This window comes from Solanum pennellii, chromosome 4, assembly GCF_001406875.1.
Source record: "Solanum pennellii chromosome 4, SPENNV200".
NCBI lineage: Eukaryota > Viridiplantae > Streptophyta > Magnoliopsida > Solanales > Solanaceae > Solanum > Solanum pennellii.
Window position 1 is genome coordinate 61,452,963 of NC_028640.1, and position 27,986 is coordinate 61,480,948.

Genomic DNA, 27,986 nt, shown 5'->3' on the forward strand with positions numbered 1-27,986 from the left:
TATATATATATATATATATATATATAGCTAATAATAAAAACATGTTACATCTCACCTTTTCCATCAAATGGAGACATATATAGACACTAAGAACGATTTCAATCAAATTCATGTCAAGGCTACACATCCTAAGGCAACAACTTATTAATATGATTTAAGTAATAAATATATACTTCATTATTTAACTATAATTTTTAATGTTATAAACATAATAATGTGTATCATATAGTTATTAATTAATACGATATAAATAGCAAATTAATTAATCATATATATATATATATATATATATATATATATATATAAAATTCAGAGTTATTTTTTTATGTCTAACAAATATTGAATTCCTCGATAAAAATTCTCTTTTGGTTATTGAAACATGTATAATACAAATTATGGTTACATTATAACATAAACAAACTTAACAGAAGTGGGAAAAAGAGTATTAATATTAATTCTGTATAATTAAAGTATTGTTTTACATTTTTACAACGGTTTACGCATGCTTTAGTACCTACTACCTAATCATGTCATAGGTCAATTACATATCACTTCTATCCTTTAGAATTTGGCACACAATCATATATATATATATATATATTAGAAATTTCTAAAAAAATTATTTTGTGACTAAAATTTAAAATTTATATGTGGACAGGGCCATTGTCCGAAGTTTCAAATAGTGATTTTGAAGAAGATAATAAATATTTCGAATTTCTAAACTTTAAATTCTTATTTTGCGTTTTTTTTTTATGTCTGTGGACCATGTTAGACAAGGTAAAATAATATATGGCTAAATACCCTTGTGAGTTCACGTGATGAGTACGTAGGTTTTAAAGGGGACATAAACATCAACAAACATTTCATTTCAATCATTTTTTAATTTCGGACCAACTTGACCTACTATATACTGCTTCCTTTGAACATCATGCAGTGAAATTCATGCCATCCTTAGACATTTTGTTATATGTGGACCATCTTGGACAAGGATTTTATTCGATATAATACGTGAATTTTTTTTTTAATAGTGATAAATATACATATTAATAAAAAGTGATAGAGTTTTTTTTGACATTAATTAACAGAAAAAAAATAAATATATCTCTGAACTTTCGTAAACGGTATGCAAATATCCTTCATCATATTTTTGGGACATTAGTGCGATGTTCCGTCCAAAAACTTGAGCATATATACGTTATACTAACAAACATACACGTGTCATAATCTTATCAACCGATCCGATACTTATTAAATATCATATCAACTGATAAGATTGTGTCAGGTGTCCCTATTTAGTCTTGCTTTAGAGTGAAGGGCATGTATGGTCTAGTTTTTGAACGATAGGGGCACCAACGTCCCAGAAATATAATGAAAGGTATCTTCATACCGTCTACGATTGTTCAAGGGTATATTTGTTATTTTTCCTTAATTAATTGTCAGTAAAGTTTGATCTTCAATACTTCCAAGTTTCCCAAAATTGGCTTAGACAGTTTTTTTCTTTTCGTCTTCCATGAGAAAACTTCAAAAAAAACTATGAAGTAAAATACATGTCCAAACATGACTTTAAATTTCAAAAATCACAAAAATTTAAATTTTTATTTTTCTAACTTTGATTTTTTTAATTTTTATTTTTTTTATTTTTTTTATACAAGCGATAAAAATTATTTCGAAGTAAAATACACGTCTAAGAAACGGTTTATCTTACGTAAGCAATGTTTAGAGCTTGTAGTACTCTAGCAATAACAAACCTTAGATTATGTGTACAAAAGGGCATAATGTCTCCTTGTGTATTAATTCTCGACTTACGATTGCTTTTTAATGCAATTTTTTAAAAAGAGGATTGTACCGATTATAGCGTAACGTTCTTTTCTTTCACATCATCGATTAATTCTGAAGACAGTAGATAAGACGAACAATTTGATGATAAATATAACTTTTTTCGAAGGTGATGAAAAGTTATAACGTCTAAGAAAAAATAATAAATATATTTTCAAACTATCGTAAATAATATGCGGATGTCCTTCATCATATATCTGAGACATTGGTACCGTTGTCGTCCAAAAACTAGAGTGTATATATATATATATATATATATATATATACCTTTTATACTAATGGACATACGAGTATCATAATCTTATCCACCAACCGACATCTATTAAATATTGGATCAACGGATAAGATTGTGTCACGTGTTCCTATTTAGCCTTTCATTAGAGTCAAGGCCATATATGCTCTAATTTTGGATGACAAGAGCACCAATGTCCCAAATAATTTTGGAGCTTCCTTGTCTAGAACCTCCTTCGGTGAAAAATTATATTATTTATACACGGTTAAAATAATTTTATATGTATATATAGTAGATGTTGAACCCTCTTCGACTACTTCATGTGTATTTCTACAGATTTTGAACCCCCTTATTAAAAATTCTAATTCCGCCTATGCTCAAACATACGACGAAGTGTATCTGTATACTATTTACAATAATAATTCGACAAATTATTTATGCTTTCTCCCTAAACTTCTACGATGCAAACGACTGAAAACTTGATAGATGGTCATCTTTGAAAAATAAAGAATTATAAAGAATTTTAATTTTACTTCATATCTAATGGTAAATAATTTTTTTATAGACATTGATTAATTAAGATTAATTAGCCGTCATCTTGAGCCGTCTCTTCAAACAAAGTTAAGGCCAAAATAACTAACATATTAATTATTAGAAGCAATTATTATATTAAAAGAGAGAAATTCAATTATTAGAGTGTATATTAACTTTGGAGTGACCAAATGAAAATAATAATAATAATAATATGGTTCTATCAATGTCTTGACATAAGACATTGACACAAGAAATGGAATTTGAGAGAGGCCATGCCCTGTCACGTGCCCAACATCATCCTTGATGTTTTTGGAATCCCAAATGATTCGGAAACGGTATAATCTTTGTCACAATCTTTGATATTCTTTGGGTGAGCAATAAATATATTATCACTGTGTAATGGTCCGCAAATTACATAGATAATGTAAACTCAACTTAAATTAGTTATTAGCTAATAATTATGTTAACTAATAACTAATTCAGATTGAATAGATTTTTGAAAATTCAATAGTAGTTGGTGAGATATAATAAGAACATTTTCACTATTATTAGTCATAATTAATATCACTACTTATTCTTCATAACATGGTCATTAATTATTATCGTTCTCAATTGACATCCACAATCACCATCTCACTTATCACCATTCTCCAACTACTATATAATTTTTGAAACATATTTTTTTTATATAGAGTTTAGATTAATTTAGTATGTCATTAATTTTTATATTTATTAAATTTTAAATAAAAATAAAGTTCATATATTAAGATTCTGAAAATTAAACAATCTTAATTATTTAATATTCAAATAATATATAATTTTAGACGTCTTTATCTTGATAAAACAGATGAGTTCCTAGTGTCTTAATCAAATTATAAATATAAAATGTTTTCTTTTTCGTTTCCCAACTTTTTTATTATTACTTAATTAACTACAATTAAATTAGATGTAAAAAAATTTTAAAAAATAAAATTATTTGCATAGAGTGTTTTGCCACCTTACTAAGTAATAACCTTATCTGATGCAAATCAAGATCAGTTATGAGAAATAAAAATGAATAATTTTTTTGGCATGGAACATTTTGCCACCTTAATAGACCTATTCAATGCAAGTTAACATTAGTTAAAGTAGTGAATTTTGAATATCGAATATCGAATACCTAAACTAATGTACAATTTCCCCATATATATACCTATGACATTTTTAGGAAGAAAACTTATAACTCAAAATATTATAGTAGACATGACTCATCATTGAAAAGTCTCTTCTCCAAATAAGACAAATTAAAGTTCATATCATCCATCATATATCTTAGCTTCTATGTTATTGGCCATGGTTTGTCAAGATAGAGTGTTGTACATCTCCAACATAAGCATGTGAGATTATATTTGGCCCCCCTTTTAATGTCTTGAGTTCCAAATTAACATGGCCACTTAAACTTTAGAGACTCACAACATGTCTAATAATCAGAAAATGACACCAAATTTGGATTTTTGTGAGAGTACTACAGCAGTAGGGTATTAGCATTTGTATAAGTTGAACAAAATCTCAAGCGAATAAACAAATAAGATCTTAATAAGGTGAAAATTCTTGTATTATATATGATTCGATGGAGTATTAATATATAGGAATAATACATAAACATATTCCCGACTATCGTTTGGATATGTATAAGTAGACATTTAAACTTGTATAAAATTAAACAAATAGACACACATTCTACTTAGCAGTTATCATCATATGTGACAATCCACATGAGATATACTCGAACTTATTAATTTGATGACTAAACCCCAAATAAAATCAGGTGTTCTTTGAGCTTAAGTATACGCTTTAGCTTTTACGAACACGAATGTTTTTCTATGAAAGTTCGAATCTTAAACAATTTTGAAGCACGTAAGCTTGAACCCTTAAAAATTCATTCACAATATAGATTCAACCATATAACTAAATAAATCAAATGTACAATCATATTCACAAAGTTGTTGCTAACATCCCATCGACCATCGATTGGAGGTTCAAGGTTCAAACTCGGCCACACTTAGCTTGAGGGAATGACATGCTTCATCGGCGCACCATATTAATATATTTCAAAGAAGCTCATTTTCTCAAATAATGTCGTTAATAATATTTTTACTATGATACTAAAAATTTTCAATGAAATAGTGTCGGTCGACACCACTTGAGATAGTTTTGATATTAAAAATAGGGTATTTTTGGAAAAATAAAAAACTTTGGTACTTATTATAGATAATTTTAATATTATAATACTATATTCTTCAAGTAATTTTCCCTTTGAAAAATTTCATTACTATATAGTATATACTCCTAAATTAATTCAAGAGTTGCTAAATTCTACTCTACTACATAAATACATTCTGGGCCATTATATAAGGCCTTGTCCACATGGTAATGGGCTTTATACAAAGCCCAGCTCAACCGAAATAGTTTTTATTTTTATTTTTAAATCTGCATATAAATAATTGTACGAGAAAAAGGGAAATATTTTTTTCAAAAATAAAATATATAGGCGCTGAATTTGTTCTTGTTTTCTCAAAATTTCTCATTCCCGCCCACTATTTGTATCTCCAGGTAAGGAACAATTTTCTTGTTTTATCAGTTTTATTTAGTTGAATTTCGTTTATGAATCTGCTTGGTGTTTGAATCTATTGAATTGCGAGTATTTTGGGATTTTTTTTGAGATTTATTTCAGTCGGAATTGTTATGTGAATATCTGCGTTGTTGATTTGTTTGTATTCTATTGATTTGATGCTTAAACAAGCATAAAAGTACTTGGTTTTTAATCGAATTTGAACTCGGAATTCAAAGATGTTCGATTGGAATCGAAACGAGAATTGGTAAATGTTTGGAATTCGGTTTTTCTTTTTTGTTGGTTTAAGAAAACCCTAGCTCCGTTCTTTTTCTTTTTCTGGAAGAGGATGCAGAAAATTAAGCTGAAAGAGAACAAATTTGATGTTTGTGGTCCATAGTTGATACTTTAGCTGAAAAGTTAGTTTTGGATTTGGGGATTGGAAGAGTTTCAGTTGGATTTGGTGTGAGGATATCTGTGTTGTTTCAATCCATTGATGTGATTCAGTTTTGCTATATCTTGCTTCATTAAAAAAAATGGAACATGGGTTTGGTACCTTTTTCTGCTTTAGAATTAAGCAGAAAGAGAAGAAATTTGATGCCTTTTGATTGAACTAATGGTTTTGAATCTGATATGGGGATTGGAAGAGTTTTAGTTGGAATTTGGTGTGAGAATATTTGTGTTGTTTCAATCCATTGATGTGGTTCAGTTTTGCTATATCTTGCGTCATAAAAAAAATGAAACACAAGTTTGGTACTTTTTGAGGTCTCAGGTTCAATAGCAGAGGTAAAAACACAGGTTGATTTCTTCCTGTTTGTCCAAGCTTTGTTGGTTAAAGTTACCCAGTATTTGTGCTGGTGGAAAGTAGCAGGTACCGCGTGAAATTAGTCGAGGTAGGCGCAAACTAGCTAACACTATAGTTGTAAAAAAAGTGTGCTATAAGGTGCATTATTAAGTCCTTTATAATTTGTTAGGATACAAATAGGATAAAGACCACTTTACTAAGGCTCGAATAGTCGAAGAGGTCTTTGAACAGAGAGCCATGAAAGGCCTAGGAGGAAGTTCATGGAAGTTGGCTTTACAGGAGATTCACTAGACCATTCTCTCTTTGCAAATCTAAAGATTTAGTTCCATCCTCTAAATTTAGTAGCTTAAGTCAAAATATTAATGGGCTTGAAAGTGTTCTAGGTGCTATTTTCACGACTGAAATGTAACTTTTGGAGCCTTGGACCTTATCCTGTGTTTTATAATAATTCTGATACCGAACGTTTTATTACACCTTGGAAACCCCTAAATCTGGAATGGAATTTGGAACCATATTCTTTTTCTAACAGGATATGTGATACTTGTCCATACCTAGGCCTCGAACCCAAAAACCTCAGCAAGGTGAATCACTTTTATCCACCTACCACCACCCTTATTGATACTTTATTATCCATTACCATGCTCGTTTTTCCATTTTAGCAGAGAAAGTATTTGGCTTATGATAACGTGTACCGGTGAGATGAAAAATGATTGGACGAATATGATTCATTTGCAAGTTTGGTGCATAAGTTCAACGAAGAGATACTTACATACCTTATTTATGTTCTTATTTCTTTTGTTGCTCAAGGAACTATTTGTGACTTCTGATTACCTGTTGCTACAGTTTCGACTTTGAAAAACCAGATGAGAAGAAGCATTGCTAGACCTACGGGCAGGGACACTTGCGAGGCTGATTACTTATTGCTTACCATTTTACCTTTGCTGTTCCTTTTATTGTGGGGAGTTATCAACTTTACAAGAAGAAGTTGTTGATTTAACCATTTTTGTGCTTCTATAAGAACTGAAATTTTCAAGTCTTCTGTTGTTAAAGATTTGTAATGACATGTAATATAGAGAAAAAATTTGTTGAATGACATGAATGAAGTTTCTGAAGTAAATTAAATGACAATACTCAGCTATTGAAGTTATTTTGCAGAAGAGCAAAGCTGCCATGAAACCGAGCCGATGTATGAAGAGAAAGGCAGGTGATGTTCATGAAAAATACAGTGACAAGGAGAATGTAGTATCAAAGAAAGCAACATTTAGGATTGGTCGACAGAATCTGAAAGCAGCAGGTCAGGCAGCTGACATGAATCTGTAGACAGTTGTTTTCTTTTATCAACTCATTTACGTTTATATTAGTTGCATGATCCTGGAGTTTGGTTGCTGTATGTTGAGTGTTCTGATTGAAATCCACTTGTGTTTGGCTTGTCTCTCAACTGAGGATGTGACTTTTCTTGTCTACTTCCCAGGGGAATGTAGAAATCTTTCAGCTGGGGAAAATGATGTGACTTTGCCCTTACAAGCTGCTAAGGTGTCTTGTCAAAAGCTTTCAGGAAGGACAACGTGTTCCCCTGCAACAAAAGGAGGTGCCGCAGAAGGGAGTCAACAGCTTAATTCTTATAAGAAGATTAAGCTACAGCTTTTTCCAATAAATAGAAGTACCCGACAGAGATTGGAGAAGGTATATCTATGAATTGATGCATTAAGAGCTCTGCATAAAATGTAGTAGGAGTAACTTTTGATTGTTTTGGTATTTTTGGTAGGATGGCTGCAACCCGTTCCAGGAACTCACTTTAAGTGCTCAGAAGAAGATATCATCAGTGATTAAGCACCTTAATACAAAATGGAGTTCTACGAGTTTGGGGTTAGGGGAGCTCCTTCTATTCCCCTATGATACTAATACAGAAAACATAACATCGCAGAAAAGATGGAGCTCTAAAGATACCAATGTTTCTGCAGGAGAAGTGCATGCAGCAATAGGAAGTCCTGCCATTTTTCGCTTAAGGTTTTAGGCTGGTCTGATTTCATTTTTTAGCATATATCTCTTTAATCAAAATGTATTAATTTGTCTCGAATTTTCTAGGTATGACTGGTTTTCTGATCTTAAGCTCAAGGCTTTTGAGGTACCTGATATCTCCCAGCCCTCTGGTATGCATTCACAATCAAGGGGTAATAAGAGAATCTTTGCTGCTGCAATGGACACAGCAAATGACAAAGTGGAGGGAGCTAAGTTGAAAAATGAAGAGCTTTTTGAACCAATCTGCAAAAATGAGCATGCAAATGTAACTGAGAATCAGAATATGGCTTTGAACATACCGGTTGATCACATGGTAAGTTATTATGCCTGTCTGATTCCTTCACTTAGTATCTTGTTCTGTAAATCTTTTCAGTCATCCAATCTGAAGTCTTTTAGGCTTTTTCCTGATTTCAGTTTTCTCAGTTCTGAACTTATGCTGAAAAGTTGAACAAAATGAAAAATAATGCTGCCCCCTATATCCTGTGATCGTGGTAATCTCTGGCGTTTCTATTGATACTGCTAGATCTGCCAGTGCAAAAGCTTTAATTAATTCATAAATGAGTGCCCAAAGCATTAGATGCACCCCATTACAGATTTTTCTTTTTAAGCTAAATAAACTGATGTGCAGTGGTTTGGGGAGAAAAACATTTGCAGGACAGTAAATTTTTTTTGTCCAGTTTAGTATTTTCTCCATTTATGGATGTATTTATAGGTATACTCTATTAAAATACAGATGTTTGATAGGCACATCCTTTGCTTGGCATGTCAAGTTATCTTTAGTTATCCAATTTCCAGGAAACGTGTGCTCAGGATGCCCCAGTTGCTTAACCGGAAGCACATGGGGGGAGAGAGATGGGTAGGGGTGTGGGTGGCCTGATTTAAAGAGTAGTCGACTTATCGCAGGGTTAATCGGCTTAGTCTGGGTACAGATTTTGCAAATATTACAGATTTTAGATAGACAAGTATCAACTTAATATTTAGAACTAGAAAATAGAGTCAAGGACAGACAATTTATTTTGAATGTAAAATGGAAGAAGATGTTATTATACTAGTTCAGACACCGATTCCTTGGGTTAACTAATACCTGTAGACTTTATTTTATTGTCAATATTAGGTACACTTACAATTTGTTACACAAGAGTGTAGTTCTTGAGTAAAAACAAGACAGAATGTTTTTGAATCAAAGAGCTGTATTTTATTCTGCTCTGGCTTTTGAATTTGTACAGGCTTTGGTTTGTAGCTGTTGACTTTTTCTTTGAGACTTAATGCATGTTGAATGCAGCTCAGTGTTCCCAAGTCGACCAGTGGTAGGAGCTTCCTGTTGAGTAACCCAAGGGATTTTTCATTGCTTTGGCTGGATTACTTTAATGCCAACTATTTGAGTCAAGACTTCTTTCTTGATCACCTTGTTGAATTCTTGGCTGTCATCAATTTTAGTCTTGGCTTCTGATTTTATTTCTTTCGAACTCTTGGGCCTCTCTTTCTCTGATCTGTCCTTGTTTCTTCTGCGTGCAACGTCTTCTATCTTGATATAGAGGTTGGGCACAAATTGTTCATCTCGTTTTGGGCTGCTCTTTTTATCTCCTCTGATTTCTTTTGAGTTCTTTCTTCATTGTCGCGGTTCGTATTTTCCACACTTCTTTGGCTGATTTTTCTTCCTTCTGGTTCTCGTTGACTGACCCCTTACAACATCATTATTAAGCACTTCTCATGATTGTCCCAGAAGATCAGTAGTTGCTCAATTCATTTAACCTTTTCATTGTCAATATTAAAACTTAAATCTAACATTAACTTCTTAAATTATTATTTTTTAGTTTAAAATCCATTCTTCAAAATTATTCGCAGACACAATAAAAGATATACCTTTCTCCTCTACCCCTGCATTGATGCTTAACAAGGTGGACTACTTTTTTGTGATAAGTAGGCATATCAAAGTGGATTGTGATACCTTTTTCCTGGGGACACCTAATCCACTCAGTTAGAGAGTTTGTTCCTGAAAATACTCTACTACTCCCTCCGTCCACTACTGTTTGGCATGGTTTCTATTTTTAGAGTCAAACTATATGATGAACTTCGACTAACATTTTAAGATATATTTTTTCATCATATTGATATGCAAAAAATTGCAATTTATAGTACTTATTATATAGTTTTTGAATATCTAATTTTTTTTAAAAAATATCGAATTAATGTAATCTAATTTAACTTTGAAAATTAGTCAAATTGACTTTCGAAAAGCGCAACATGACAAATAAACGTGGATCGAGGTATTAGTGTTTTGGATCGCCTGAATCTGAAATTGGTAGGCTTGTCCTGCAATCTGCGTGAACCATAAGCTGACAACAGAACCAACCTCTAGGATACAACATGTTTACTTAACCTGTAGGCTGTGGTAGGTCAAGCAAACTGCTGTAGTGATAATATGGGGAGTACCCAATGCTCGAGATGTGTGCATAATCAAAATTAACATTCTTTATAGGATAAGATATGAATAAATAATTGTTGAAATTACCTTTCAAACTTATTGCCACAAAAGCTGGATGGTGTGGTTCCCTTACCACATATGAGGGGCTAAGATCATTTGTTAACCACTACCCTACCTCTGTGATTATATTTGATGAGTTCTAGGACTGGTCTAACTAAAATTTTAGTCCGTAGAGGTGATTCCTCTCAAAGGACGTAGATGTACTTTTTTACTAGTGGAAAATGCTATAGACATCTTAAAATTCAGTACTTGATACTCCTTTCCAGGTTGATGAAGTAACAAAGCAGAATGTCCTTTCAAAGACGGAGAATCCGTGGAATGATATTTTGACCAACCTAAGCATTGGAGGATTGTTTTCTGAGGCATCTATGCCAGGAAAGATCAGCAACTCAGAAAATAAATTGGATTTGCAGCCAATCCAGTTGGTTTCTGATATTAGTACTGGAGCTTTGCTGGCTGAAGTGTCTTTGCAGGGTAAGTTGTCTACTGAAATGAAGCAAGAAAACAGAGTGGATTTGGAGCCACCGCCATTTAGTTCTTATTTTAGCACAGGAAACTTCCTTTCTGAAGCATCTTCTCAGGGAAAGATTAGTGATTTCAATTTAGCTTCGAAAGAAACATCTGGATGGAAAGAAACATCAGAGTGTGGTCACCACATTGACTCAAAATTTTCCTGGGATTTTAATTTCACTAACTTGAGCATTGGAGGATTTCTGTCTGAGGTGTCCCTGCTGGAGAAAGTAAAAAAACATGACCAAAGAAATGAGGACAAACCAAGCTCGCAGGATGCGTTTGTTGCTGCATGCATTAATTCACAACCTGAAATTTCCAAGTCATCACCTCATGAATTGCACTCGTCTATCTTGGATGCTGAAGAGACATGCCATGCATTTCCAGTGCGTAAAGCTTCATCAGGAAATGGAAACGCCATAACTTTGTGTGGAACAGCTGGTCCTGACAATTCAAGATCTTTCAGGATTCCATCATCCTCTAATGCTGCTGAGGTTTGTTTGCTGTAATCTTTTCTGGTTTTAGTTTCAAATAGCTTATTTTTTACCGACATTAGTTTTGGCGCTTTTGATAAGACTGCTTACAATTAAGGATCAACTCTTTAAGTGTGGAGCTTTCTGAACTTGTTTGCTGTGCATCACTATTACACGACTTTGTGATATTCTCATGGAAGGATTTACAAATTCTTTTGCACAACTCAAAGTCTGATTATGCAGGATCAATCATCTCAGCAACCAAAGACAACACTCTTTTCTCGTTCACGGGTTGTTCTCAATGAAGACAGCAGCCTTGGGCTAAAGGGCAACATCAAATGGGTACTTTCTTCCTTTTCACTTTGCTTGTTCCATCTGAAGTTTTGCTTCCTGTCCACAGTAGAACTTAACATGGTCCATTCCTATACTTGCTTTGCAGGAAGACTCTTTGGGACCATTTGATCTCGGACAGCCCATTTTGAGACCCGTTAGCGGTGGGGACAGTGTTAGCCTCAGTGAGTTCGTTAAATAGCAAACTGTAGAGTCTTGAAATGAATACCATAAACAGAAGAAAATTCTCCTCAGCTCGAGGATCAAATTCTTGATCAGTTGAAAGTAAAAATGATGCTCTGAATTGTTCATAAAAAGTTTTAAAATAATCTTGTGATTACATACATTTGTATTGTTATGTGTAATATAGCCTTAATTTATGCTTTTCATTTTCTTCACCATCTTAAGGGCCCGTTTGGATGGGCTTAATAAAAGCAGCTTTAAAAAAGTACTTTTGAAAGTGCTGAAACTTATTTTTAAAATAAGCAGTTATGTGTTTGGATAAAAGTGCTGAAGTTGCTATGCCAAACGTGAAAAGGGAAAAATGGAAGAAAGAGATGTTAGGGTTATGTTGTAATTTGGAGATTGTATAAAAATATTAAAGGCAAAAAGATAAAAATGTGGTCAACTTAAAACAGCTTATAAGCTAAAAAAAGAAAAGCACCTCTACCCCAGCTTTTAACTTTTGGCTTAAAATAAGTTTTTTTTTAACTTAAAGTTATTTTGAGTATTGCCAAACAGCTAAATAAGTCAAAAATCAGCTTTTAAGTCAGTTTGACCAGCTTTTAAGCTGAGCCAAACAGGCTCTAAGGCAAAGGATTTTGTAGTACTTTCTTATGGTACTCAGAGAAATTTGTTTGAACATGCAATTTGGAAGTCTGTTATACTTTTTTCGTCCGGAATTATTTGTCATGTTGCGCTTACGGAAGTCAATTTGATTAATTTTCAAAGGTTAATTAGATCACATCAATTCGATATTTTAAACCAAAAAATTAGATATTCTAAAACTATATAAAAAGTACTATAAATTATAATTTTTTGCATATTAATATGATCAAAAAATACATTTTGTTATGAAACTATATAAAATTAGAAGAAGAAGAAAGTAGGGAGAAGAGAAAAGACTTCTAATTTCTCTTGATGATACATTCAGGATTCATAGATCTTTCACAAATCTTATTTACAATGAAGGAAAACCCTTTATTTATAGGGAAAACCTTACTTGGTCCCCAAGTAGGATTCCTAACCATATCCTACAAGGACTCCACATAATTAGACATTCACTATAATACAAATTGTTTATAACATTCCCCCTTGAATGTCGGTAGATTATGTGCCTCGTTAAAACCTTACTAGATAAAACCCAGTGGGAAAAAAAATCTAGTGAAGGAAAAAGAGTACGCATATCTAATAACACGCATTATGGATGCCTCATTAAAAACCTTACAAGGAAAACCCAGTGGGACAAAACCTTGTGAGGAAAAAAGAGTACATCGCGTATTAACTCCCCCTTATGAAAACATCAATTCAGAGACTAGAATCTTCGTTTTCCAAGCTTGTGCACCATCTTCTTGAAAGTTGTAGTTGGTAGAGACTTGGTGAATAATTCAACAATAATATTACTTGAACAGACCTCTTGCATGTTGATATCACCATTCTTGGGAGCTTGTGAGTGTAAAAAATCTTGACGAAGTATGCTTTCTTCTATCTGCTTTTATAAATCTTCCCTTCAGGGTCAAAGATTTCTGCAAGTTCCTTACTTCAACTTCTTTAAGCAAATAATCTATTGCCAAGAGTTTCAATTCTAGTCATCAACTTGCATAATATGCTCTATGCATTTTGAATCTATTTAATCCTTATGAGGATGATAAACAAGTTTTTCAAAAACTTGTATATGCTTTAGATTTCGAACCCATTGGATATTTTCATATCAATTTTGTCAAGTGACAACATTCAATATTAGATGTATGACATCTTCTAGTGCCTAGATTGCAAGTCAAATAAGCTTTACGCTTACCAAGATGCACCATTTCACTTTTTACTTGATAATTATTTCTACACAAGTATGCTTTAATATATGTAGAATTCATATCCTCATAATCTTTTACAATATTGCGCGCCATTGTATCAAAGATATCGTCAACGATATACCATTTTGTATCGATTCACAATACGACAAAACTTATTGAGGTCTCATCACTTCATTATTTTTAGGTGCTACCCCTCTCATGAGGTTTTCATAAAGTGTTATGTCGTAGGCTCTCCAAGAGCACATTGTCTCCTTATTATGATCATTTTGATTCTTTGATCCTCCCCCTTTTTCAAGGATTATTTTATTTAGAATTGATTAGTCTATCATGCTTCATGCATGTCGTAGACTATCTTTAAGGGACATTCAATAGGAGTATTTACAACTTTTATGTTGCTTCTAATCTCCCCCTTATGTTAGATAAACTAACATATATCTCAATCTTTGGAGAATCTATCCTTGTGCATGAATGTATATTCATTAATTATATATCACATGTCAAAATAATCAGATGAAAAATATTTGGTCCCCGACCATAAATCAATTGAAAGAAAATTTGATCATAATTTATCGGTCTGATGCGTAGAATTACTTTTGTATGCAATATCGTATTTCATATCAACATATGAAGCTTTCTTTTCATAATCAATGATTTTACTATTTGAGACATTTAGTGTCACATCATCTTGAGTATTTATCAATATTATCAAGATAAATTGTCTTGATTACATATTCTGAAATTGTGCTCTTAACTCAATTATTTTTGCACAAACAATTTTGTGAATGTCAAACTACTGGTTGACAACAAACGGTCATGTGATTATTTTATAGATACATCCTTTTATCATGTCACATGATAGGTGAACGGAATTTATACTTTTCAGAATTTAGAGAATTAATCTCAACATTAGTTGATCCAATCAACTTGTCATGAGAACAAACAACAAAAGAATTCTTGAAGAATCTTCTAATTTTTCAATGTATGTCCATTACTCAGTATGCATATCTTTGGGATGACCAAATTATTCATGTCAACTAATAAAATTATTAGTACCCGTAAACTCCGAGCTTACTACGTCATGGGCCTTTTGCTTTAGTAAATTTCTGATTTACTATTATATGACTAAATTTCAATTTTATTACTCCAAGAGTAATTTTCAGATTTATTTCTTCTAAATTACTTTACCCTTTAGGTGAGTCGTGATCCCATCATTGAATAAACTAATCTGAAGAAAACTGTGCATGTAAACATATTATTTGTGCCAACATTTTTGCAAACATCAAGTTGCGAGATAATAATAGACACACATGAGACCATATAGAAGAAACATTTGTTAGGACCATTAAATATCTAAACAATCCACTTGGTGGATGACTAGGTCCACAAATATCTGTATACGTTCCTACAACGCAGAAAATTCAATCTCAACTTTCGTTTATGGTGGTCTCACAATTAGCTTGCCTTGCTAACAAGTAGTATAAGAAAATTCACCATTTAAAAGAATTTTTAGTTTCTTCCATGAAAGTCCATTTTAATTTTCCATAATTCGTCTAAACATTATAGACTAACGATGTCCCAGACAATCGCGTCAAACTAAGAAAGTACTGAAATTAGTAAACTTCTTATTTACCGTAGAATGCGCCTCAATTAAATTAATTCTTGTCTAATACAAGCCCAAAAATAAAATATGAAACTTTTCTATAATACATGTCTTCTTAGAGACATTCTTGGTGATACCACATTATTGACCAAGGTCGTAATCTTTCTCATGCCTAGCATGGTGGCTTATACCTCATTCCCTTTAGAGAATGGATCTATATTTTTAGCATTTATCAAAAGTTCTCATTCTTCATGAATGAAACACAAATATGTGAGCTTATCAAATTATGATAGCTAGTACCTCATTCCATATTTATGTGCATTATTCAATCACTTGTCTTCTTTCAGACATATTATACACTAATACAACATTCACTTTTGTAATGAAGTAAATTCAGTAAATTTCATGACTCTTCATCTAAAACACATTACTTTTTCTTTAGTCATTATTATATATCAATATGGTGCATTAAGACTCAAAATTCAATGTCTTATCCATATAAAAGTGTCTTAGGTCATAAATCGACGGGTCTTGAACCCAATATCTTATCATCATAGTGCATCAGGAGTTTAACCAAATGTCTTACCCTCTTTGTGCGATTAGACATAAATTCATCGTCTTATTCTTTTGGTGCGATAAAACTTAAATCTATCGTCTTACCCACAATGAGGCTCAACCTCAAGCCTTCAAAATAATTTAATTTTATCACTTTTGATGATCATTAATATGATCGTACATTATAATTACACACAGAATTGAGATTATTGATCTCTTATAATCAACATTAGTAGTTAATAAATATAGCTTAATAGATCACATACCTCATATAAAGGTTAAAAACATACCTTTCACTAAATTGTGCTTATTCAATTATTAAAATAAATTAAGAAATTTTCTTCCCAATCGTTTAAAATTAAATGTATAAAAAGTCAACAAGTCTCTTTAAATACTTGCTTTAGATGATACCTCCAGATCTGTTACATAAATAATTATAACATAAAGATAAATCATACCTTGAAGATATAAGAACCTTATTGCAACCTTTTTGCATAATGCAAGATCTCTTTTGCACTTTTCTCGTCTTCTATCACAATTCTTTAAGAATAGAACAATCGTGCTAATAACGTGTTATGAAACTATATAAAATTAGAAGAAGAAGAAAGTAGGGAGAAGAGAAAAGACTTCTAATTTCTCTTGATGATACATTCAGGATTCATAGATCTTTCACAAATCTTATTTACAATGAAGGAAAACTCTTTATTTATAGGGAAAACCTTACTTGGTCCCCAAGTAGGATTCCTAACCATATCCTACAAGGACTCCACATAATTAGACATTCACTATAATACAAATTGTTTATAACACATTTCAAATTGTTAGTCAAATTTTTTATAGTTTGACTCTAAAAATGAAAATTATGACAAATAATACCGGAAGGAGGGAGTATTTTTTTTCATAAACATAAAAGTTTCATGTGTTATAGTTCCTAAACAAGATATTGAAATCTGGTCATACATTAATCCTAAATAAATTGTGTCATGATGTCCTAAAATAGGCCAAATACACAAACAGATTCCTAAATTTGTTGGGTTTTTTCCTTCATGTACCTCAACTACGTTATTTTTTAATTGAATCATTGAACCACCCATAATTTGTTTCTTTAAAACACTGTTGGTTGATTTTGATCAGCTTTTCTATTGTAAATGTCTTCAATTGTATTCGAATTGTAATAATTTTGATTGAAGGAATGAAGAGAAACCGTGTTAGTCTCATTTATTTTCAAATGTGTTCAAATGACTTAAGTAAAACACAATTATTCTCAAACATTTTCATCATCAATTGGACTAATGATTTGTGGAACAACATATGTATCCTCTATCAATACCCCTCACAAATCTGGTTCCACATCAGACAATGGTGTTTGTTTAAACGGAACATATTATGGAGGTTAAATGATTCAATAGGAAAATGATGTAGTTGAGGTACCTGAGGGAAAAAACCCAACAAGTTTAGGGATCTGCTTATGTATTTGGCCCCTAAAATAATATAGTTAACTTATTTTAAAAAGTAAAACATGAGTAAAATTGCAAAATTATGAGATTTTTGAAATTAGTTTCATTGTTCAAGAAAGAACGCAAGATTTTTTAAAAAAAAACATATCCTACAATGATATAAACATAAGTTATTTCTTCCAATCCATCCACTAGGAATGTGAATATGAAAAGGATGATTTCTTTGGTTCAACTTGTTATTTCTACTTTCTTTTTTAGTTTGTTCAAAGAAGAATATTTTTCTCTTTTGATGATCTTTCAATTTCAATTTCAATTTTTTACTTGATATATTTAAAAATACATGATGAAAGGACATATTGCTATGTTGGTACATTAGATAGATCTTTTACTTAATGCCATAAAATTTAATCATTTTTTTAATTTTTTAAATTTTATGTCAAATTAAAACAAAACATCAGATTAAAATGAAGAGAGAAGCATTTATGCATATGGTTTAATGATTAGTGCCAATATATACTCTATTGACCGGGCATAAAATTTTCTATAGTTCCAATCATTAGAGGAGTTTGACGATAACTTTCTTTTCGGTAAAATGAAAAAAGCATTAAGTGCCTTAAACTTTTGTTATATACGGAATTTCGAAAAAAATTGAATCATAAATATCAGTTATATATAAAAAAGAGCATCTTGGTTAAGCTGTATGGAATCTTGAAAGAATTGACTCATAAATATTTATGACATATGAAAAAAAAAGCATCTTTATGCATTAAGCTTTTGTTATGTATGAAATTTTGAAAAGAATCAAATTACAATATATATTATAGGTAATTTATTTTGCATATATAAATTAAATATATACTGAATTGGTTGTATTTAACTGATAATTCTTGATTAATGTTTCTAAGCTGTAATATGCCTAAGGTGAGGAGGATATAAAGGAGTCCGGAGCCTAAAGGGTGAAAAATGTTAATAAAAATTTCAAAACGGTATATGAAATTTCTTTTTAACCAAAACGGTAAAATCGCTCATGAAATAGCGATTTTGTCCGCTTGAAAAAATAAAATCGCTGTAATAGCAGCGATTTGTTAAATTTGATTTTTTTTTAAAAAAAAAAATTAAACAAAATCGCTCCCAAAGGAGCGATTTCCAAACTAAATTTTTTTTTTAATGTGTTGCTGCTGAGGCAGCGACTTAAGTTTAATTTTTTTAAAATTATTTTTTGTTTCTTTTTTTTAAAAAAGTTTAAATATTTTTTTAAAAAAAAAATCAAATCGCAACGGTTTTTAATTAAATTTTTTTTAAATCAAATCGCTAAAAAAGATTTTGACTTAAATTTGCTACCTTGGCCGCGATTTGATTTTAAAAAATAAATTAAAAAATTTAATTAAAAACCACTGCTATTTGATTTTTTTTTTAAAAAAATTATTTAAATTTAAAAAAGAAGAAACAAAAAAATAATTTAAAAAAATTTTGAACTCAAGTCGCTGCCTCAGCAGCGACATAACAAAAATATAATAAAAAATATTTTTTTTTTTGAAATCGCTCCTTCGGGAGCGATTTTATTTAAATTTTTTTTTTAAAAAAAAAATCAAATTTAACAAATCGCTGTTATAGCAGCGATTTTACTTTTTTCGACGGACCAAATTGCTACTTAGTGAGCAATTTTGCCGTTTTAGTTTTAGAAAAAATTCATATATCGTTTTGAAATTTTTGTTAACATTTTTCACCCTTTAGGCTCCGAACTCGGATATAAAGCCTCATCCTAACTGCTGGCCCAAAGAAAAGTCCTACTCCCATTCTTTCAATTTATTTGTTTTTATTTTTACTTATTATAAAGTTCTAAAGAATATAAAGATCTTTTAATCTTATGATTTTAAATTAAAAATATGTTAAATTTATTAAAATACTTTTAAATTTTATACTTTTAAATATGTCATGTTAAAAGTTAAAATTATAAAAGTTGTTAAAAAGGAAAAATAAACCTGTGTTGAAACAGACCAAAAAAAGAGAAATAAGACAAACAAATTAAAACGGATGGAATAACTAATACCATGTAATTAATTTTTCAAATAATTTTGAAATTCCTCAAAAACAAAAGAGTGTTAATAAGAATAGTGGTAGGACTTACACAACCTTCTTCATGAAGAGATAATTTAAAAAAAAATGTTTAGAATAGTTGTCCATGTTGCTGAACCAACAATGCAAGATATACATAATCAAAACAAATGTTTAAGATGATGAATATAATACAAATATAGACAGGGAGCTATGCATTTGCGAGTATATATATATATATATATATATATATATATATATATTAATAATGATACTTTTGTATATATATTAATTGTTGATATAATGAAGAAAAATGACCTAGTGGCTTAAGCTGTGCAAATACATTGATACTTTTGTATATATATTAATTGTTGATATAAAGAAGAAAAATGACCTAGCGGCTTAAGCTGTGCAAACTCGCATTTCTAAGTTCGAATTCAGGATTAAGCGTTTTAGGTTTTTTCTTCAATTTCTTTTTTGTTACGTTTGTTCTTTGCTTCTACCTGTTGCCACGACTATTGCCACAGTTGAAACAACTTTTTTGACAATGAAAATTATAAAGAATGATTTGCGAAATCAAATAGATGATAAATTCTCATATGGTTGCATGTGCCCTTATATAGAGAAAAAAAAGTATTTAAAGAGGCTTATAATGAGGAGTCCGAAGCCTAAAGGGTACAAAATATTAACAAAAATTCCAAAATGGTATATAAAATTTTATATTAACCAAAACGGTAAAATCGCTGCACCAACAGCGACTTACCCCACTGAAAAAAGCAAAATCGCTGCCAAAATGTGATTTTTTTTTTTTTAAAAAAATGAAATCGCTGCCCCCAGCATCGATTTCATATAAAAAAAAAATTTAAAAAAAAATTAAGGAAATCGCTGCACGGGCAGCGATTTCAAAAATAATTTTTTTTTATAATGTTAAATCGCTGCTTTGGCAGCGATTTTATTTTTAAAAAAAGAATTTTTTTTAAATCGCTGCCTAGGCAGCGGTTTTTTTAAAAAAAAAATTTTTTTTTTTTACAAATCGCTGCGCGATTTCTTTATTTTTTTTAATTTTTTTTTTGAAATCGTTGCTGGGGCAGCGATTTCCTTATTTTTTTTAAAAAAAATTAACATTTTGCAAAATCGCTGCAGAGGCAGCGATTTTGCTTTTTTCAGTGGGGTAAGTCGCTGTTGGTGCAGCGATTTTACCGTTTTGGTTAATATAAAATTTTATATACCATTTTGAAATTTTTGTTAATATTTTGTACCCTTTAGGCTCCGGGCTCTTATAATGAGTGTATTATGAAAACATTTCAAGAGATCCACTTTATATATTTGATGAATATGATACTTTATGTCAATATTTTTGTCATACTTCATTTTCTTTAGTTTATCCATAGATATTTTGTAATTTTTCGTTTTAAGAATTTCATTTAGCACAGTAATTGGTTAATTTGATATTGAATGCATGAACAACTTGGAGCATTATGTAAAAATCAGTTGAGGTATGAGTATTTTGTAACCAGTATGAGTATTTTGTAATCAATCTTTATAATTTGACCAACAAGGTTTATATATATATATATATATATATATATATATATATATAGTAAAGTATGAACATCTTTAACGAAAATTCTGATTCCATCGCTGAATATAAATACATTGTTTGGCATAAGTAAACTATAAATGTTCCTCTAGAAGAGTGTGCATGTAGATACGTAAGCCTCGAGGGCACTAGACCTTATTCCTCTAATTTTTGAGTTTAGAAATCAAAGTTTACGACAAATTAAAGGGATTGAATTCACAATTTCTTTGATTACTTCTATATTTTTGCCATTTGGCTTATACTTAGAGTAGATTGTATATAATAATACCATAATATAACTTGACTAGGTTCTACTAGCCAAAACTTTGTTATTTTATTACAAATTAAACAAAAAATGTATCTCCATAAACAAGAGTAAACTTCCTCGATAAAACAGAAAGAAATTGGTTACTAATCATGGACATAATTCATGATTTTATTTTATTTTGCCATATTATTTTACATGACGATAAAAGCAAAGAAATAAAAGAAAATGACACTTTTTTTACAAATATTACATGAATATATATTTGCCGGCCGAATGTACAAAGAGAATTAAAACTTCTCTAGCATTTTTTTTTTTGCCATTTATAGTTATTATCACCACTCATTATTCCACAGAATTTTGTGAGATTCGTGTCGTGTAAGGATCATAATGGGTTGTGTAGTAGGCAAGGGTTATAGTTTCACTCCGGAGAGACTTGAGAGGATGAAAAATGAGAACAGTTATGTTAAAGGAAATAGAGTTGAAAAACAACAACGACAACAAATGAGGGATATGTCTCGAATTCGCGATCAAGAAGGGAATCATGTAGTACTTGATCACGAAGAGAAAAGAAATGGAAATAATGGAGTTAAAATAGGAATAATTGATCAATTACAAAGAGTTATAATAAGTGATAATGGTAGGAAAATAGGAGGAGATGATCAATTGGTAGATGGATGGCCTAAGTGGCTTGTTGATAATATTCCTAAAGAGGTTTTGGTTGGCTTAGTTCCAAAGACTGCTGATTCATATGAAAAGCTAGATAAGGTAAGTTCATTTTCAACTTTTAAATTTCTTTATATAATATTTCATGCACTTGGGCATTAAATGAATAACCTAATACAAAAAGCATCTCGTGTTCACATCAGGGGACATCTGAGAAAGGGTCGTGTCACCCTAAGGGATTATGACGTAAACAATTTATACCCTAACACAAATATCAGTACTAGTTGATTCTACAATTCGAACATGTGAGCTATCTATGATCATACGTAAACAACTTTAGTATCGTTACTTCAAGACTCTCCTTCATTATCACTTTTGACATTATGAGTTTAATATTTAACATTTGTTGTAATTTTAATTATAAGTTTCATGTAAGTATCTAAACTCTGTAAATAAAACATTAATTGGATTCAATGAAACTCAAAATAAACTATCGCTCACTACATAGAGGATTAGGGTTGATTTCTCATATGGTCATATTTCTGATTTACCTACAGTCATCATTTCATAAAGTTGTTTTTCTTTTTGATAATTTCAATTCCCTTTAACAAAGAAAGTGACTTTCTGAAACCACAACTGTAAATTCATTAAGTAACTCTACGGGAAATCAACTCCGCAAAAAATAATTGGTAATTTACCTTAATTAATACATTTTATTTATTTTTTGCAGGTAGGGCAAGGGACATATAGCAATGTGTATAAAGCTAGAGATAGGAAAAGTGGGAAACTAGTAGCCTTAAAGAAGGTTAGATTTGATACAAGTGAACCAGAAAGTGTGAAATTTATGGCAAGAGAGATTATAATATTGAAGAAACTTGATCATCCAAATATTATAAAACTTGAAGGATTAGCTACTTCAAGAATGCATTATAGTCTTTATTTGGTATTTGACTTTATGCCATCTGATTTAACTAAACTTATTAATCACACTCAAGGAATTAGACTCACTCAACCTCAGGTAAGTAAATTACTTATTTTCCTCATTTTATAGTAATTTTTGTATATATAAAATAGGTCTAATTGCACAATTTAGAGGAATTATATATGTCGTAATCAATAATATTGAGTGCCTAATTGTTTAATGTTTTTCTTGTATAATTTAACCTGAGATTCTCGTTAAGGACGTGAGATCTTACTTTGTAGAGTATAGTTATCACAACTAAGAAACTATCAAAAACCAATCTTATCGGTTGGGTTTTAAAAAATTTCTTGTGACAAAAGTTGAAAAATGTAAATCGATCTTCGAGGTAGGGTTTTCTCACAAAAATAAAATTGAATTAAAGAGTATATAAATAAGCATAGCCTTAAATCAATAAGTTGTTATCTCCTGTATTAAGGTTAGTCAAAAATACAAAAATAGAAATAAAATGAAATAGAAAGAAAACTTTTAATTCGAGTCTACAGAAATCACTGTGTTTCTTTAAGAAATTTAATCCTTTCACTGTAACCGAGGTTGTAGATTAATTTCTCCCAAGATAAAATGGATTAACTTGTTAGAGAAGTAGCGCTACCTCAAACTTCAATAACTTCAGCGAATGTAAGAACATTAACAAGCACACACAAACTCAGTCGATGAACAATTTGTTAATGAGAGAAAATGTATGCAGATAGAAAAAAATTTCAGTGTTTGAAAAACGAAAAAGACTTCCTATTTATAGCCATTTTCAGCAAGAAACGTGTCTGTTCAGACCCATTTTTTTCAGAAAGTTGTGTCTTTTGGAAAAAATAACGACTTTTCGGAAATGTGTCTTTTGGGTAAAGATAATGACTTTTCAGAAATCAGATTGATATTATCGTTGCGCGCGAATTTCAAATAAATTCCGCTGCGCCAAAATTAATTATGTTATTTAATTAACATTCTGAATTAATTTATAACAGAAAATAATTAACAGGATTTATTCGATTAACAAAATTGATTAAATAAATTTTGTCCAAAAAATATATCAGTCAAATCCAAGGCCGAGCAACGACTGCGCAAGGGGACGCCTTTTTCTTAACCCTTTAAGAAGCAGAGGAAGTGTTACCTAATATTAGGACAATAATTTCTTTTCTTCTATCAATATGGAAGAAATGACTTTTTATTTTCACTTTGCAAATGACTTTTCATTTTCCCTCCAAAATTAGCTCCCTCACTTTTTCATTTTTCTCTTCTCTTTTTCCATTCACATTTTGCTAGAACCCGACACAGGCACAAATAGTCTAGTGGTAGAAATACATCTTATCTTTATCATTGTAGAAATGTGAGTTCAAAGACCATATAGTGCATTTTACTATTAAGTGATAAAATAATATTGACTTTATCGCTATTGTATTTCATTTTGAATAATAGTTAATAAAAACTGACTCATAACTTGTAAGGCTAATTTTGTTAGATGAGATTGTAAGATAATCAAACATCGCATAAAAACACTATCAATAAACATGATATAGCTATATCTATTTTAATATATGAATAACTCAAACCTGATAATAAAAAAATGATTCGTAATAATGTAAATATTATTTACACGATCAATATATAAATAAGATTCTGTTGCAGATAAAATGTTACATGGAGCAATTGTTATGTGGACTTGAACATTGTCATGAAAGAGGCATATTGCATAGAGATATTAAGGGGTCCAATTTGCTAATAGACAAAAATGGGATACTAAAAATAGGTGATTTTGGACTTGCAAATTTTTACCAATCAAAGACAAAGAGGCCCCTAACAAGTAGAGTTGTCACACTTTGGTACAGAGCACCAGAATTACTTTTGGGTTCCACTAATTATAGTGTTGGAATTGATCTTTGGAGTGTTGGTTGTCTTTTGGCTGAAATGTTTATTGGAAGACCTATTTTGCCTGGTAGAAATGAGGTAAAAAAAATAATTTATTTTTATTAATATCGTTTTTATTAGTGAATTGTTAAAACTTTCTTTTTCGTTAAACTATACAGATTGAACAACTTCACAAGATATTTAAGTTATGTGGTTCACCAACAGAAGAATATTGGAAGAAAGTGAAGCCACCGACAACATTTAGACCACCACAACACAAGCCATGTTTTGAACAACTTTTCCCCAATTTGCCTCATTCTGCTTTTCCCCTCTTATACACACTTTTGTCTGTTGAGCCTCACTTGCGTGGAACTGCTTCTACTGCCCTTCAAAATGAAGTAAGTTACAGTAATTATCAAAATATGTATCTTATTTTATCATAATCTCTAAAATTTTCCATCATTTATAAGAATTTTAAGAATTTCTTCTCGGATATATCACTCTCCTCTGGATGATACATCTCTATCTCCCTCTCGAAATACATCCTCTTACGTATGTAACCGGATGTCTGCTTATGTATCCGGAAGTCCAGTGATGTATTCGGATATCCTATCCTCTCTAATACATCCTTCACTTATGTATCACTTATATATCTGGAAGTCCAGTGATGTATCCAGATATCCTATCTCCTTGATACATCCCTCAGTTATGTATTCGAAAGTATCCAAAATTCATAAATTTTAAGAAATTTTTGTGATTAGAAAAAAGATTAGGAAAATAATTATGTGCACCCATATTATTGAGCACTAAAATTTAATTTGTTGAACATTGTGTTAGTTCTTTACAACAAGCCCATTAGCATGTGGGCTCTCCGAATTGCCTGTTTTCAAAGTGGAAGAAGATGGGCCGGCCCAATCCATTGATATCACAAGGTATCTTCGATGTTACATGTGCTAGTTAAATTAAATTTCGTATTTTAAAATTAATATTGACAATTAAGACTTTCATCATAAACATCTTTAATCTAAGTTTCTAACATGTTAATATAAAAATCTTTTTCTAAGCTATTGATCGATTTTATCACGAGCTTTTAGAGATTCAAAAAATATATAAAATTTAAACTTTTATCTTCACCTTAATTTTTCTCTGTGAACTTTTATATTTACATAATTATAAATTACTACCATTTCCAAAATGCTATAATTATTAATTACTCATATGTGATCATTAAAATGATTATATACTCCATCATTGTTCTATATATAGTAGGTATATTAATTATCCTTTTAGACAATAATCATCAAAAAAGAGACTTTAGGAACAAGGCAAGTTAGATCATTACACATTAGATGTCACAAAATTAATAATATAGTCACAAGGGTTAATAGTATAATCATAGTATTATTGACATAATCCCATGCCATACAAGATGATACGTCTTTGTCTCCATTTATATGACATTTTACGTTTTTCGAGAGTCAAACAATTTAAGTTTGATTGAGAATTTGCGCATGGTCTTCAATTTTTTTGAAATGAAATTTATATATTTGTAAAACTATGTAAAAAGTACTATAAATCATAATAATTGATAATTTTTTCAAAATATTTTAAAGATCTATGAAAATTTACGATCAAAGTTAGACTTGTTTGAATCTCGAAATCTGAAAAGTGTCACATAAAATAAACAAAAGGAGTAATTATTAAATCACAAGCACAAAAGACATTATTATATATTTAATATAAATATATTAATATTAAGTTATTTATTTTATCTTTTTTCCTTTATTTTTGGGTGGTGTCTCTTTGTGGTCCCTTATTTTATTTTGGTTAAAATCAGGAATTTAATTCTTCTTGACATTCGACAAAAGATATTTGAGTCTTTTAAGTAATCTTATTATATAAATTATGGTCCCTGCAATAATGGAATGCATAATTATAAAATATTTTTATTTGAAATACTCATATTATAACTAGGAAAATAGCAATTTTACTTTCTGTGTTATTTATATATGTATAATGTTTTCATACTAATAACTAAATGGTGTGTTATTTATTTTCTTGTGTTTTGCTAATGATGATTAATAAATAATTAAAAATAAATTGCATCACAGGAAGAGAGCTTCAAAAGGCAAACGGGTTAAGAAAAATAGGGAGGGCTATAGAAAATTGCTCTCCAATATTTCTGAAAACTCAAAAGAGGTAAATTCTTTTTTCTTTTAATTACTATGTTTTTTTCTCTTGAATTTGTAAGAAAATGCATTCTATTCGTTTGAATTACCTATCGTAATTTTTAAATTCAAATCATTAATTTTAGTTCTAAACTATTAACAACGTTATAAACACTCATTTATATGACTAACTAAATTTAGATACACACCGATCCGATCTACTATATCGCATAGCAAATGGTTTCAAATATTTGTAGCAGCATATTGAGACTCTTAATAAAAAAAACTAAAGAAGTTTGAAAATATCTCTAAATTTAAAAAGAATTTAAGGACGTATTTCATTCATGTTGCACAAAGAAAAAGTTCAGTTAGTTAAGTAAACTTTGTCGAGCTATAGTTGAGTCCGAAGCCTAAAGGGCAAAATTAATTTCAAAAATTTCAAAAGGTACACCAACTTTTTTTTAAACCAAAAAGGCAAAATCGCTGACCTACCAGCGATTTTGTCCGAACTTTTTTCACTATTACAAGAATGTTGCTGCCCATGCAACGTTTTCATAAAAAAAATTAAAATCGCTGCCCATGCAGAGTTTTCATTAAAAAAATATTTTTTTAAATCGCTACCTAGGTAGCAATTTTTAGAAGGAATCTTTTTTTTGGGAAATCGCTGTTACGTCAGCGATTTCTATAAAACCTTTTTTCTTCTTTTTTAAAAATTTGGTGCCTTGACAGCTAGACAACTATTTTAGATAACTAATTTTTTAAAAAATATTGCTACCATTTTATTTCTTAAAATCGTATTAAATGTTGGAAAATTTGTCTAAAAAATAATTTTATGATTTAAAAATAATAATTGGCGGTGATTTATTTTTTTATAAAAATTCCACCAAAATTACTACTTGGCAGCGATTTTTTGTTTAAAAAAAGTTCAGTGATATCCCGAAGAAAAAAAATCACAAAATCATGTCATTCCTTTATATAT

General features: G+C 30.5%; 2 protein-coding genes across 5 annotated transcripts in view; both read left to right on the plus strand.

Annotated features, from left to right (window-relative positions):
• The first annotated feature begins 5,105 nt into the window (after window positions 1-5,105).
• Window positions 5,106-12,203, plus strand: LOC107015961. Of its 4 annotated transcripts, none has more exons than XM_027916011.1 (9): window positions 5,106-5,194; window positions 6,841-7,061; window positions 7,153-7,291; window positions 7,469-7,680; window positions 7,763-8,004; window positions 8,083-8,329; window positions 10,768-11,505; window positions 11,728-11,826; window positions 11,924-12,203. In XM_027916011.1, the coding sequence occupies exons 3-9, from the start codon at window positions 7,168-7,170 to the stop codon at window positions 12,014-12,016; spliced, it is 1,755 nt and encodes a 584-aa protein (XP_027771812.1). In that variant the 5' UTR covers window positions 5,106-5,194; window positions 6,841-7,061; window positions 7,153-7,167; the 3' UTR covers window positions 12,017-12,203. The 4 variants fall into 4 exon arrangements, with proteins under 4 accessions (XP_027771812.1, XP_027771813.1, XP_027771814.1 ...); XM_027916012.1 differs by having other exon boundaries at window positions 6,841-6,981; XM_027916013.1 differs by having other exon boundaries at window positions 6,841-6,952.
• Window positions 12,204-21,745: 9,542 nt separating this feature from the next.
• LOC107016886 (probable serine/threonine-protein kinase At1g09600) overlaps window positions 21,746-27,986 on the plus strand; it is an 8,719-nt gene continuing 2,478 nt past the window's right edge. The window contains exons 1-6 of the mRNA XM_015217208.2: window positions 21,746-22,123; window positions 22,752-23,039; window positions 24,621-24,938; window positions 25,019-25,237; window positions 25,677-25,771; window positions 26,951-27,038. Of these exons, the coding sequence (XP_015072694.1) occupies window positions 21,746-22,123; window positions 22,752-23,039; window positions 24,621-24,938; window positions 25,019-25,237; window positions 25,677-25,771; window positions 26,951-27,038 (1,386 nt within the window). The remainder of the gene's footprint in view (window positions 22,124-22,751; window positions 23,040-24,620; window positions 24,939-25,018; window positions 25,238-25,676; window positions 25,772-26,950; window positions 27,039-27,986) is intronic.

What these genes read in the sequence shown, in the direction of transcription:
- LOC107015961 (XM_027916011.1), top strand. Translation starts at nt 7,168, where the DNA reads ATGAAACCGAGCCGATGTATGAAGAGAAAGGCAGGTGATGTTCATGAA. An exon ending in ACATACCGGTTGATCACATG is followed by an intron (nt 8,330 to 10,767) that starts GTAAGTTATTAT and finishes ACTCCTTTCCAG; the next exon opens with GTTGATGAAGTAACAAAGCA. An exon ending in CATCCTCTAATGCTGCTGAG is followed by an intron (nt 11,506 to 11,727) that starts GTTTGTTTGCTG and finishes CTGATTATGCAG; the next exon opens with GATCAATCATCTCAGCAACC.